A 14090-nucleotide genomic window follows, 5' to 3' on the forward strand; every position below is an offset into this window, starting at 1 on the left:
CCTCGTCCCGCCACCAGAACCGCCTCCGTCCCCGCGGGGCAGGCGGAGCTGTCCGCCCCGACGGGCCTCCGGCTTCGCGTGGACCAGGCGCTGCCCGGCCTCGTCCTCCCGGGCTTCCCGGAACCGCTTCGGGAGCGTGGGCCGGTCCCGCGGAGACTCGGTAACGCCACCGGGACGGGCAGAGCTGACGGGCGCTGTGCCGGGCCGGCCGGACTCCCGGGGCTGCCCCTCCGGCCGCTGCCCGACGGGACGGCCCTCCGCGCCGCAGGGGCACTTGCGCTGCCCGCGGGGCGGGCGGAGAGGGGCGGCCAGCCTCGCGTCCCGGGCGCACCGGGCAGGGAGGCTGGCGGCCACGCTCCGGGCTCCCTCGCTTGGGGACAGCGGCCCGGGGGCCGGCGCCAGCCCGGCGTGCCCAGGCCCTGCGTGGTCCCCGCCAGCCGCGACCGGCGGCTGCTGCGCGCACGGGGCGCGGAGGGGACCGGGGCGACCCAGGTGGGAAGGAGCCCGGCGGCGGGCGGGCGTCCCGGGACCTGCCCCGCCGGCGGGTGCGGGGCGCGGGGGGGGTGCCGGGTCCCCGGCCGGGGGGAGCGCCCGCCCCGGCCCACCGGGGGCCCGTTCCCAAGGCTCCCGCTCTGTGTCTGCTTTGGGAAAACGCCAGCACGGTAACAAAATGGCGGGGAAAGGGTGGGATTGTCACGGCGAGCCCTGCGGCGCTGCCCGCCCGCCCCCCGGCAGCGCCCGGCCGGCCCCGGGGCGCCCGTTCCGGCGCAGGCAGCGAGGCGGGGCCCCCCCCCCGGGCCGCCGGGCCGCCCGGTCTCGCCGCCCGGCACCGCTCCGGTGCAGCCGCAGCTGCAGAAAATGGCTGCTCGGCGGAGCCCGCTGAATCCTGCCGTGTGTGTGTGTGTGCCTGTGTGTGTGCGCAGGGGGGGCGGCGGGGGGGGAACGGCGAGGAAGCGCCGAGGCTCTCCCCGGCGGCCGCGCCCCCCGGTGCCCCGCGGCGGGGGGCGGCTGAGGGTCCCGCGGGGCGGCGGCGGGGCCCGGGGGCCGGCACGGAGCCTCCCGCCGGGGCCTCACCTGCGGCGGGGCGGGGGGGAGCGGGGCTCCGGGCTCCGCCGGGCAGCACGTGCCGGCCGCCCCCGGTGCCCGCCGCGGCGGAGGGCTGGGGCCGCGGCGGGGCGGGCCGGCAGCTCCCGCAAGGCGCCTCGCCGGTGGTGCCCGCTCCCGCAGGCGGTCCTGCAGCGGCCGCTCTCCGGCTCGGTTGAAAATAAATAAAATAAAATAAATAAAATTAAATACAATAAAACAGAAGCCGGGGCGGGAGCGGCGCTGCGCGAACACGGCTCGGCCACGGCTCGGTGGCGAAGCCGCAACGAAAACTCGGCCCCGCGGCCCCGCGCTCAGCCGCCGCCCCCTGCCCGTCGCGGCGGCCGCCCCCCGCCGCCTGCCCGCGGGGCCGGAGCGGACACGCGTGGGAGCGGGGCCGCCGCCTCTCCGCCTCCCTCGCAGCCGGGGTCCCGCTCCCGGCGGGTGTGCGCGGCGCCTGTCGCGCGTGTCCGCGTTTCGAGGGGACGTCCCTGAAAGGTGCCTGGGGGAGCCGCCGTGGAGCGAGCCTGCCCCCACGGGGAACCGGCCGCCGGGGGCCGGGCTGGCGGCGCATTGCGGGGCCGGGGCACGGTGCAAAGGACGCGTCCCGCCCCCCTCCCGCAGCGCTGCCCGGCCCGGGACGCACGGCAGCCGCCCCGGGACGGCTCGGCGGAGCGGAGCGCGGGGCTCCCCCGTGCCGCGCCCTGCCCGCCCCGTCGGCGGTCCCTTCCCCGCAGCCCACAGCCGGAGAGCGCGGCCGGAGGGAACGGGTCCCCGCCGCGGCAGCGGGACGGGGCAAGGCCAGGGGGTACCGCAGCCCCCGCCGGTCCCCTCCCGCCCGGGGCGCTGTCGGGGCCCACGGAAGACGGCGCCGCCGCCCCCTCCGGCGACGCTCCCCGCGGCTTCGGGGCAGCGCTGCCCGCCGGGGCCGGGGCCGGACAGGGGCAGCGGGGCGGCGGGCGGGCGGGGCGGGGGCTTGGGGGCCGCCGCGCGGGGGTCCCGTCGGGGGGCGCGGGGAGCGGGTGGGGGGGGCAGCTCCCGGCCCCGCGGGCGGGGGGGGGGGGGGGCGCGGGCCCGTTCCACTCGTGCGAGCCCGGTTGCTGCGATACGGGCGGGCCAATGAGCGCGCACCACCTCACCGCGGGCTCTGGCACCGCTTCCTTATATGGTGCGCGCCGTCCGCGGGGCGCCGCGCTCATCGCCATATAAGGGCATGAACCTAAATACAGCCGCTACCTAGGGCGGCGCGGGCGGGGCGCGGCGGGGCGGGGCGCGACGGGAGGGGGGGGGGGGGGGGGGGGGCCGGGGCAGAGCCGCCAGCCCGGCCCGGGACGGGGCACCCCGGGACCCCGACGTCCCGCCCGGGGCCCCGGCTCTGCCTCGCCGCAGCGGCCGCCCCCGCCCCGGTGCAGCCGCCGCCGGTCATTGAGAGCAATGCAAATGGGCCGTGCTTCCCCTCTAATTGCTTTTGTTAAACGCGGCGCCGCGCTCGGCCGCGGCACGGGCACGGGGACGGGGAACGGGAACGGGGCAAGGCCGCCCCTGGGTGACCCCTTCGGTTCCCTGCCCGGAGCCGGGGCTCCCACGCGGGGCCGTGGGCTCATCGCCGGGAGCCGCCCCCGCCCCGTCGCGGGGCTCCCCCGCTGCTCCCGCTCGTGCCCGGCGCCGGTGGAGCGGGGCCGTGGGCTCTGCCCACGCGTGGCGCTGCGGTGGAAGCCGCGGCCGCTGCAGCCCGAGCCGAGAGCGAGCAGCCCCGGCCTTCGGCCGGCCTTGCGGGCAGCACCGCGGCGAGCCGGAGCCGCGCCGGTCAGACGGGGGGGACCCGAGGGGGGGTTCCGGAGACGTCCCGGCTTCCCCGCCCGCCGCGAGAGCTGGGGTCGGCTCCTGCTTCCTTCGCAAACACCTCGCGTTGGTGTTCCTACAAATAAGCGGCGAATTCAGAACCCCCCAAACAAAAGATCTTTTGTGCAAAGTGCTCGCGGCCCGCCGTGCCGCGATAAAGCCCCCCCGCCGCGGCCGCCCCACCCCCAGGAGCGGCACCTTGCCGGCCCAGGGCTCGGTGCGAGCCCGCGGAGCGCCGCGGCCGCGACTTGGGCGCCCCGGGACCGGGGGCGGCGGGGGGGCTCCGGCTCGCCGTGGCACGCTTCGGGACCGGGGCTGCGGCGCTGCCCCGCGGGCGCTCCCCGTGGGAGGGCCGGGCCGGGCCCCCCCCACCCTCCCTCACCCTGGCCGTCGACAGCCGGAGCGGGGGCTGCGCTCGGGCCACGCCGCCCCCACGGGCCCGTCTGTGGAGGCTGCGGGGACACGCGTGGGGAGGTTCCCACGCGCAAGACCGACGCGGGAGGCTCCCCCCGACGGGTGGCGGGGTTGTGCTGCGAGGAGGGGGGGGCGGCGGCTCTCCCCCGGGGGGTCGCGGGGGGGAGACGCCCCCGCACGGCCCGGGGCCAACGGGCCTGGCACAGCTCCCGGGCCTCCCGCCGACACGTACCGGGCACAAGCCGGGCGGCAACGGGCGGCGCTGCGGCGGCCGGGACCGCCTGCCCCGTGCTCCTGGGGGCGGCGGGGGCGGCCTTGCCCCCCCGGGGCGGCCGGAGCGCCGCTGGCTGCGCGGCGGCCGCAGTCGCGATTTTCAGGAGGACGGTGCCACCTATGGAGAGCACCTGGAATTAATCGCGCCGGCGGGGCCGCGCCGGGAAGCGTCGCCTTTCCCTGCAGTACCCCCAGGGACGAGCCCGGGCCGCCTCCGCCGCCTCGCCCGCCGCCTCCCCCAGCCCCGCAGCGCCCGCCTCGGGGCCGGGCCGGGCCGGGCCGAGCCGGGCCAAAGGGCGACGGACGGGGCTCGGCCACGGCTGCCTGCCCTGGGCGGGGGGGGCCGCCGCTGTCCTTCAGCACCGCCAGCCCGCACCGAGCTGCCCCGGGGAGGAGGCTCCCGGGCGGCGGGGGAGGCCGGCGGGGGACCGGCCGCAGCGCCGGGCTGCACCTCGTCGGGGTCGTTCCCTTGCCCGCTCGCCGAGGCCCCGGTAACCGGGGATAACGATCGACGGGGCAGAGAGAAGGGGCCCGCCCTAGGCGCTGCGCCCCCGAGCCGGGTTGCTCGGCGCGGAAGCTCCGCGGAGCGCGCACCGCAGCGGCCGAGCCCCGTGGCAGCGGGTCCGTGCCGAGTCCCGGCGGAGCGGGAGCAGCGCGGGGCAGGGGAAGCCGCCGTGCCCGCTGCCCTCCCGAGCTGTGCCCGCCGGGCAGCGCTGCACCCCCGCCGACCCTGGGCACCGGCGTCTCGGGAGCTGCCGGGAAAGCCCTGCCCGGGCCTGAATTCGATGTCAAAACCACGAACATGTCCTCGCACGGGGATTTCTGGGCTGCAGAGTGGGAGGAAGCCGCTCCGCGCCGCCCGTCCTCCGCGGGGGCTGCCCGGGCATTCCCCGCAATCTCCCTCCCCATCGCCAATCCGCCTGGACCGGCCGCCCCATTGCTTGGGTCGACGGCAGCCCCGGGCCCGGCCGGCTGCAGCTCCGGGGGATGCCATGGGGGTGGTGGCCCGGGGGGAAGAGGGGCGTAACGGGGGCGCCCGGGGCCGGCGCAGCCCCGCCTGCAGCGCTGCCGCGTGTAAACGCAGCTCCGTTTATTGGCCCGGTCCCCGGACCCGCCCTCGCCCTCCGTCCCGGGGCCGGTCCTGTATGTGCCTACGGCGCCGCGGGGGGGGGGGCCCGGCCGCCTCTCTCTTGCGGGACCGGGTCGGGGGGGGTCGGGGGGGGGGGGGGGGGCAGGTGCCGCGACTCGCGGCCGGTCGCTGCCTCCCCGCTTCGCCCCGAGGTGCTCGGAAACGAAAGTGCTGCGTCCCGGCGGCCGGGCTTCTCCCGCTCCCGGGGCAGAGCTGCGGGGGCCGGCGGGGTCCGCGGCAGGACCGCGAAGTCCCCGGTGCCCCGCCCGCCCCATCGAGCCCGCCCGGCACCGGCCCGGGGGGCGGGAGTCTGCCCCGGTGCTCGTCGCGGCTCCGCTCAGCAGCTGGCAGAGGAAATCGTTTTCTCGCTCGGGTCCTGGGTGGGAGCGGGCCGGGCTAAGCTCGGAGCCGAACCGGGCGGGGGCGCGGGCCGGGGTGCCGGGGGCGGCAGCTCCGACGGGCGGCCCCGAGGGGCCGGGGGTCTCGGCTCTTGCCGGGAGCTGGCCCGGAATGGAGCTCCGGGGCTGGGCTCTGCCCTGCCCGGCGGTACCCATGGCTCGGGCGGGCTGCGGGATGCTTCTCCCGGGATACAAGGGCCGAACCGGCCGCGGTGTCCGTTCGGGCACTCGAAGCCGCTCGGGCTCTACGAAGGGGCGAGTGGCTCTGCCCCCGGTTTCCCGCGGGGTCTCGGTGCTGGGGCTGTTCTCGGGCCGCCCAGGAGAACGGGACGCGGGGCAGCGCGACCTCGGTATAACCGGGACTCCCACCAGCACCGCCAGCCTCGGCCGGCCCGGGGAACCGGGCCGGGCCGGGGCCTGGGCTGGATGCTACCCGTCCCGGGCGCGGGTGCCGGGGGACGGAGCAGCACGATCGCAGGAGCTCCCGGGGAGCCGCGGGGAAGAGCCGGGCTGTGGCGCGGGGATCCGCCGAGCCGGTGGCTGGGTCGGTGCCAGCTCCCTCCCGCCCCACTGCGGCCCCGGGCTCGGACACGCGTGCTCGCCCCGGTGCCCCCACGCGCGGCCCCAGGAGGAGCCGCAGCCCCCCGGTTTCGTTGCAAAGCTCGCGGCCGTGGAAGCCCCCACACAGCGAAAAACGAGGGGGGAGCCGGACACGCTGCGCCGGGGCGGCTCGCTGAGACCCCGAGCGCTCCTTACGCGAGTCCGAGCGGGGCGTGGGGATAAAGGGCAACCGAGGGGAGGATTTGGGGGTCAAATGGGCGGAAACTGGGTCCACGTTTGCATGTGCAGCGGCAGACGCTCGAATCGGCCGGGAACAGTCCACGAGTGAGCTCCGAGCGCCGGCACCTCGGGGCAGAGCTGGGGGCGCGGCGGGGTCGGCAGGGGCGGGAGGAGAGCGGGGCCGGGCCGGCCCCCGGAGCCGGCAGCCCGTGCTGCACCCCGGCAGCTTTTGCCGTTGACCTCCGGAGTGTGGAGGGCAGCCCCAGCCCGGGCTCCGCTCCTGCTCGCGGTACCCCGGCCGAGCACCAGGGCTCCCCCCGCAGCTCCGCACGCCCCGGGCGGGGGCTTCCCGGGCCCCCTCCGGCAGGAGGAGGAACTGCCCGGGAGAACCGGGCACGCTCCCGCCCGCGGTCTCGTCCTACGGCGCCGGGGCGGCTCCATCCCGCTTCTCTTTCCCGGCCAAGACGCAGTTGAGCCGCCGCAGCCCCGCTCCTGGGTCGCCCACGGCCCCGGCGGCTCCGGCTGCCCCCCCTCCCCAGCAGCGATCGCTCCCCGCTGCCTTCTCCGCGCCGTTCTCGTTTGTGTCTCGCCTTCTCTCTACCCCCCCCGCACCGCAATCGGGGACTCAGCTCCGGTCCCCGTAGCCGCGTGGGTCTCGCGTGGGTCCCTGCTGGTGCCTGGAGTTGTTTCCCCCGCGGACGGGCGTGCAGGAGGCAGCGGGAACCGTGGGCTCTTTCCTCTCCGCGGCCACGCGTGACTGTGGGGCTCCGCGAGTCCGCGTGGCTCTGCGGAGGCTACGGGGCAGAGGCGGCTGCTCGGCAGGGAGCCCCGCAGCCCCTCGAGGCACCTTCAGGACGGTGCCTCCCGCCTGCACCGGGGACAGCGGGAGCGAAGGTGTGGGGCTCACGCCCAGTTCCCCGGGCTGCGGCCCCCCCGCGGACGCGGGGCACGGCCCCTCACGGCCCCGCATGGCCCCGCTGCGCCGCCGCGGTCGCTGTCCCTAAAGCCCCGAGAAGCGGAGCGAGGCGGCGGCGGCATCGGTCCGGCCCCGCTGGGGAGCACGACCGGCCCCCCGAGCCCCCTCCCCACGTCTGGGCGCTGTGCCCGCCCCCCCTCCCCCCTTCCCGGGACGCTCCTCTGCGCGGCATCTTGGGGGTGCAGAATCCGGTCCGGTGCGTCCACGCGAGTTAACGAGCCGCCCTGCCGCCCTGCCTTAATTAACAACGATTAATTCGACATTAACGAAAATCTCCCCAGGACGGCGCTGGCCGGGGACCGGGGAGGGTGCGGAGGCTGCGCAGCCCCCCCCTGCCCGCCTCCCTCCGCACCAGCGCTGCGCGGCGGCCCGGGCACTGCGCGCAAATCCCGCGCAGCGCGGGGACCCCCGACACGGGGCGGGCCGCGGGGGGGGGGGCGCGGCCGCGGAAGCCGCGGGTCGGAAACCTCCCCCCTGCGCCCGGGAGCGGGATTCCACCGGGCCCCGCCGGCCTCCCCCCCGCCACGCGTGTTCCCCTTCGCGCGGGACGGGGCGCGGCGGGAACCCTGCCCCCGCTTGGCCCACGGAGCCTCTCCACGCCCCGGGTCCGGCAGCGAGAGGCAGCCGCGGGCTCCTCCACTCGCGTCCCGTGAGCCCCCCCGTTGGGCCGCGAGTCTGCCGTTCCCGCGTGACCCCCGTGGGAGGCCGAAGCCCGGCCGGCGGGAGCGGGCAGCGCTCCGTGGCGGCGAGCAGGAGCCCCGGGAGATAACGATCCCCGGGATGGGGACGACACCGGAGCCTTGCGGCTGCCGCTCCCGGTGCACCCGCGGCCCCGCAGCTGCGACCCAGGAGGGGGACAGGCGGTGCCGGGCAGCCCCCGCGCCGAGCGGGCACGGAGGGACGTGTCCCCCCCACCCCGGCCCCGCGGTCCCCGCAGCACCGGAGGCGAGCAGCCGCCGGCCCCGAGCCCCGCTCCGGGGAAGCCGCTGCCTCCTTTACGGAGACGAGGCGCAGCCGACGCTTTTAGGGACCGGCGCGTGGGTCCCCCACGCGTGAGCGCGGCCGCCGCCGAGGCTCGCTCCCCCTCGGCTTCTAGCCCCTTAGCGGAGGAGAGCCGCGGGGCAGAGCGGCAGAGCCGTGGGAGGCCTCGTCCTCCCTCGCCCCGCGTGGGCCAGGCGGCAGCAGCCCACCCGCGGGGCGGCCCCGGCCCGAGCTGCTCCCGGGCTCGGGACCGGTTCCACTCGGCGGGACGGAGCCGAAGCGCTGCCGGGCACCCCCGAGCCTCCCCCCGACGGCCCCGGGGGGACATCGCGGCTCCCCCGGCTGCGGGCGGGCCGCGGTCCCCCTGCTCCTCCGCGCCCACCGGGGGCTGGACCCGTCCCGGGGGCTCGCGGGGCCCGGTCTCCCGTGGCCGCCTCGGGGTCGGACTCGCGCGGGGGGAGCGGCAGCGGCCCCGCGGGGCCACCGAGCCGGCCGGGCCCCGGAGCTCTGCCGACAGGTGACCGGGGGGGGGGGGGGGGGGGGGAGCCCCTCCGGTGGCCCCGGGGACACCCCCGCACCCCGAGCGAGCCGGGGAAAGCAGCCGCGGGTTGCCGGAGCGAGGAAACCAGAAACTCGTATTATGAGGCTGTTGAGGTCTACTTTATTTTTACTACCCGAACTGTTGGAAAGTATTTCAACTTAACCAGAACCAGCTGCCCCGCTGGCACGGCGCGGCGCGGCCATTTGTTCCCGGGAAGGGCTTTTGACGACGCCGAGCTCTGCCGGCCGCCGGCTCCCGGCGCGGCAGCACTGAGGTGATTTCTACGTAAGCCGCGAGCGCTCCGCTCCCCAATTCTGCTGGTTTTGGCACAAAAAAACCCCCGGGGCGCGGGGGGGGGGGCGGTGGTGGCTGGGGAGGGGGTGGGGGGAGAGAAGAGAACGCGGGGCCCGGCCGCCCCCCCGGGTTCGCCCCGTCCAGGTGCGCTCGGAGCGGTGATGCCCGGAGATGGGGGGGGGGAAGATGATGGAAGGGGGGGGGGCGGTCCGCCCCGCCCCGCTCCGCCCCGTCCCGGGGCCGGCGGCTGCCGGTGGCGGCGGCTCCTTTGTGCTGCGCTGGGCTATTGGAGGCGGGGGGGGGGGAGACTCGACGGGGGGGGGGGGGCGCCCCCCTCGGAGCGGGCGGGGCGGCCGCGGGGAGAGAGGGGGGGAGCGGGGGGGGGGCGCGGCCGCGCCCCCCCCCCCCCCGCTCCCCCCCCCTCTCTCCCCGCGGCCGCCCCGCCCCGCGCTCATCGGGACGCGGCGCACGTCGGGGGGCGGCGCGGCGGCGGGGGCGGGCGCCGGGCCCGGGCCAATGCGGCGCGGGCGGAATATTCCACCCGGCTCCGCCAGCAACAAGTGCGGGGGGGGGGGGGCCGGAGGGGGGGGGGGGGGGGGCCGCGGCGCTGACGTCAGCGGGCGGAGTATTATGGTCTGGGCTGCGCTGGCGGCTGCCTGTGTGCTGCGAGCGGCCGCGTAAACATGGAGCTCTCGGCCGTCGGGGAGCGCGTCTTCGCGGCCGAGGCCCTGCTCAAGCGCCGCATCCGCAAAGTAGGTGCCCCCCCGCCCCCCACCACCGGCGTCCGTCCCCCCCCCCCCCCCCCCCCCCCCCCCGCGCCGCGCCCCGCCGCCGCGCAGCCCCGCGCCAGGCCGCGCCGCCCGCCCCGCGCCCTCCCCCCGGCCGCGCGGCGCTGCGGCGGCTCCGGCTCCGGCGGCGGCGGCGGCGGCCGGCGGCCCGGCTGCGGCTCGGGGGCCCGCTGGGGGCGGTCCCGTCCTCCCCGCCGCATGCACGGGCTCTTCCGAGCGAGCGGGGCGGGCTCCGCCGCCGCCGCCGCGAGCCGGGCGTTGTGCGCGCCGGCCTCCCCGCTGCATGCTGCGGGGGGCTGCCGGGCTGCGCGGGGTGGCTGCACGCGCGTTTTTGTGATTCAAAAAAAAAAAATAAAAAAAATTCGAATTTATTTTTTTGGTGCATTCCCCCCCACCTCCCGCGCCGCGTCCCTCCCCCCTTGCATATTTTTGACACACGCCTTGGGTGCAGGCGTGTATTTGTTGCATGCGTGTAATTGCATGTGTATCTTTGTTGCGAGCGCTTATCGTGATTTCCCTCCATGCATATTTATTTTTTCTCTTTGCATCTGCAGGGGCGCATGGAATATCTCGTAAAATGGAAGGGCTGGTCTCAGAAGTAAGTCGGCTGTTTATACAATTTTGCAGGCTAGGAACTGTTGGGGGAGATGGCTCATTGTAGCTATTATTTCCCATTGTAGCAGAAAGGAAAGTTGGGTCCCTTTCTCTAGGTCACGTATTTTTTTGTTTCTTTTTTTTCCTTCCCCTGTTACTCCTTCCCGCTGCCTTTCCCTCTCTCCGTGCCCCTGCCCCCCCCAGGTACAGCACTTGGGAGCCCGAGGAAAACATTCTGGATGCCCGGCTGCTTGCAGCCTTTGAGGAAAGGTACAAGGCCTTTGCTAGTTGTAGCCATTGCGCTTGTAAATATGTTGCTGTCTTGTAGCTATGCTGAATTGAAGCTTTGGTTTTTTTAACACCTCTAGGGAGCGAGAAATGGAGCTATACGGGCCTAAAAAGCGAGGCCCCAAGCCCAAAACCTTCCTGTTAAAGGTAAGGAGGCAGGAGCCCCGCGTACGTCGGTGCCGCTTTGCCGGGGAGCGGCGAGGGCTGCAGGGAGCGTGCACGGGCGGCGTGCGGGGAGCTGGTCCCTCTCCGGCTCGGATGGAGAGCGCTCGGTGCAAAGGCAGCCCCTCGTGTAAGTTGTAATTACGCACCCGGGTGGCAGGACAATAAAGTCACCGGTTGATTTATCTTCTTTGCAGGCCCAGGCAAAAGCAAAAGCCAAAACCTATGAATTCCGCAGTGACTCTTCCAGGGGGATCCGGGTGCCGTATCCCGGCCGGTCCCCCCAGGACCTGGGCTCCACGTCCCGGGCTAGGGAAGGACTCAGAAACATAGCCCTGGCTCCGCAGGGCAGCAGCAGCAGCAGCACCCCCAAGGGAGACAGCATCCGGGACCGGGTTATCAGGGTGGAAGAGAAGCCTGGGGAAACCCCCAAAAAGAGAGGCCCGAAGCCTAGGAAAGAGCTTTACAAGGACCTGGCGGAGACTCTGGATGCCTCCAAGAGGAAACTGGGGGAGCCGGGGGACAAGGTGGGGGACTACCTCAAGGCCAGGAAGATGGAGGAGTCGGCGGCGGGGGCGGCCAAGTTCAGCTCGGGACACAGCGTCATCCAGCTCGCCCGGCGGCCGGACCCCGACCTCTCCAGCGCCATGTCCAGCCCCAACCGCGTCGAGGTGGGTATGAAGCTGGGGGCCGCCGAGAGCTACGCGCCCCGGGTCGCCAAGCACCGGGCGGACTTTCTGGACCCCAAGGGGCAAGGAGGGCTGGACCCCGGCGGGCCCAAGATCCTGCACAGCGCCGTGAGCCCTGGCTCCGTGGGCAGCCTGTACCGCGACGGCGTGGGCGGCCAGGCGGGGCGGCCCTCCCTCATCGCCAGGATCCCCGTCTCCAGGATCCTGGGGGACCCCGAGGAGGAGTCCTGGAGCCCGTCCCTCAACAACCTGGAGAAAGTGGTGGTAACTGACGTGACCTCTAACTTTTTGACCGTCACAATTAAGGAGAGCAGCACGGACCAAGGATTCTTTAAGGAGAAGCGATGAGTTTCTGTCAGTGGTGGTGCTGGGGATTTTCTTCGGTCTAGATCCAGACAAAAGCTTGGTTAGAGCTTGGTGGGCTTATTTTTTTCTTTTTCTTTATTTTATTTTTTTTTTAATTTCCTGGAGAGGATTTAGAAACTGTCCTAAATTCATTAACTCATTCTTTTTTTTTTTCACGTCTTACATTTCGTTGGAAAAATTATCTCTAGAGTTATATTTTCTATTAGATGTAAATATGTTATTTAAGAAAAAATGCTTATATATATCTATATATATATATTTCAACTCTGAGTTGTTTTATTTAAATGGAGACAACAGTGACTGCTCAGTTGCTCTTAGAAAGGACAATAAAACTGAGAACTAACGGAGTTCATGCATCTGTTGCAGGAGCCGGTGTACATAATGAGTGATGTTCATAGCTAATTATGTTCTGTTTTTTTTAACTATTATTTTTCATATGATGCTATGGATGGTGAAGGGGGAAGTGTTACTCCCTCGGAGGGCAAAGTGCCCAGATTTCTTGATTGTGATATAAGGTGTTGCTTGTACAATCAAGTGTGCTGTATCCAGAACTGTTGCCCTTGACAGTTGAAGTAAGCACTTGAATTTACAGTATTGTTGGGGAGGGGGCGTTGCCAATTTAAAAAAAAAAAAAAGTTGCTACAAGATTGGGGCGGGGAAAAGCAGAAGTCCATAAAAAGGTTGAAACTGTTCTAGTGGAGTATTAACTTGAATTACCTTTTCTTGCGAAGGAAGAGGAGGTTTGCGTGTGTAAGATTCCTGAAAGGGGTGATACTGAAATGCACTTTAATAGAATTGTCATAGCAGTTGTGGGAGACAGAACTGAGCTGAGAATCTGTTTTCATTTTGTCTGGTCGCTTGATTCTTTTCCCCCACCCACTTCAAAAAAAACAACAACTCTGTTTACATTCCTGAAATGCCAGAGAGGTTTGGGAGGGTAGCATGTCACTGCCCATATTTAGATGCTTTATACTGCTATAGAAAGTGGATTTTTTTTTTCCAAACACAGTTCACTTTAGACTGTTGGAAGACTCCAGATAAAGCGTTTTCTAATATCCACATCTCTGACAAATCCCAGAGCCACCTTTATGCATTCAGAGACAATAAATATTTCCCTTTTCTTACGCTAGTTAAACAATAGCCAAGAGGCTAAATATTCCTGTGCGCAGAGCAGCTCCTGCTGACTCTGGTGGCTTTTTGTATTTTTATTTGCCTGCATATTTCTTCTGGCTCTGAAGGACTGTGCAGCTTTCTCCCAGGGCTCAGGCAGGGCATAGCAGCGGGATTTAATGGCTCTGAACAAAATGCAGCAGCTTCCCTCCGCCAGCGTCGACCAGAAACCCTCGGCTGCCTTGCAGAAAGCCCGTGGCAGCGTCTCGCAGGAGGCGCGGGATGCTGCAGCCCTCTGCCCGCCCGCTCCTTCGCTCGCTCTTTCTCTCTAAACTCCATTGCAGCTTAACCAAGGTGAGGAGAGGTCGGGGTCTTTTAGCCCTCCTTAGAAAGGAGGAGAACCGTTTCGTTGTGTTTTTAGTTGATGTAGAGCAGGTGTCCTCATGTCCTAACGCATTGATTTGAGCATCTCTGTCGGTTCAAAAGCACAAATCTGTCCAGCAGCCCCCGAGGGCCAGGGCTGGGAGAGATTGGCCTTTTCCATCCTTTCTGATTGGCCCGGTGAAGCCCTTAAACGCTTTCTAATTTGGGGACTGCACATAAGATGAAAGCACATGGGGCCTGATGGGGGGAGGAAGGGGCTTGGGCGAGGAGCAGCCTTCACCTCTGGTAGGCCCATCTGGATAACTGCGGCTCCACCTTGCTCAGCCCCTTTCCCCTTCCATCTTTTGGGACCTTTGCCTTTGTCAGATGACCTAGCAAGAGGATGCTGTATTGACTGTACAAAGGGAGCCATTTCTGTGATTTATTTTTTTGTCGTTTTCATTTTTTTTTTGTTGTTGTTGTACGGCATATTTTGTAAAATTGAGATTTTTTAACTTGGTTTGTACGAAGAGCTGAGGCAAGCAGTGTGCTGGTTTCAGTGCTAGTGCTTGGGCAGCTGGCAAGGGAGGTGTTGTCAGATGGACGATGTTGGGATGTAGCTGCCCTTCCTCCACCTGCTGGGATGCTGAAGGCAGAAAACCACCTCCCTTTGCGGAACAGCCCAGAGCAGAGCTCCTGCCTCGCTCTGCTGCCAGGGCATGGCGGAGGCTCGGGGTGCTTCACTCCAGCCCTGTGTACCTATATATGTGTGCGGCCATCACACACGTACATAAAGCAAGACATACATGTGGGTGTATATGTGTGTATGTATATAGCGACGTATATACTGAGTGTGTGCGTGGGTGTGTGTGTGTGTGAATTATTTAAATCTAAGACTTGTATAAAAAAGATTTGGCTAAATCTCAGTCTCAGAAGTGAAGCTTAACTACGTGTCTTCTGCCAGCCGTGAATGTCCATATGAGACCTGCTTTTTATGTGAGTTTAAATATATACTTTGT

General features: G+C 69.7%; 1 protein-coding gene across 2 annotated transcripts; it reads left to right on the forward strand.

Annotated features, from left to right (window-relative positions):
- Positions 1 to 9304: 9304 nt before the first annotated feature.
- Positions 9305 to 14090, forward strand: CBX8 (chromobox 8). 2 transcript variants are annotated; one of them, XM_035568677.2, is made up of 5 exons: positions 9305 to 9463; positions 10054 to 10097; positions 10298 to 10363; positions 10462 to 10528; positions 10741 to 14090. In XM_035568677.2, the coding sequence occupies exons 1-5, from the start codon at positions 9395 to 9397 to the stop codon at positions 11578 to 11580; spliced, it is 1086 nt and encodes a 361-aa protein (XP_035424570.1). In that variant the 5' UTR covers positions 9305 to 9394; the 3' UTR covers positions 11581 to 14090. The 2 variants fall into 2 exon arrangements, with proteins under 2 accessions (XP_035424570.1, XP_035424569.1); XM_035568676.2 differs by having other exon boundaries at positions 9307 to 9463; positions 10438 to 10528.

The sequence above is a fragment of the Cygnus atratus genome, chromosome 18, assembly GCF_013377495.2.
Source record: "Cygnus atratus isolate AKBS03 ecotype Queensland, Australia chromosome 18, CAtr_DNAZoo_HiC_assembly, whole genome shotgun sequence".
Taxonomy (NCBI): Eukaryota; Metazoa; Chordata; class Aves; order Anseriformes; family Anatidae; genus Cygnus; species Cygnus atratus.

Bases quoted from the DNA above. Each gene is read 5' to 3' on its own strand.
- CBX8 (XM_035568676.2), top strand. From the start codon at position 9,395: ATGGAGCTCTCGGCCGTCGGGGAGCGCGTCTTCGCGGCCGAGGCCCTG. The intron at 10,364-10,437 runs GTACAAGGCCTT...GCTGAATTGAAG, and splicing joins CTTGCAGCCTTTGAGGAAAG to CTTTGGTTTTTTTAACACCT. The intron at 10,529-10,740 runs GTAAGGAGGCAG...TCTTCTTTGCAG, and splicing joins CCAAAACCTTCCTGTTAAAG to GCCCAGGCAAAAGCAAAAGC.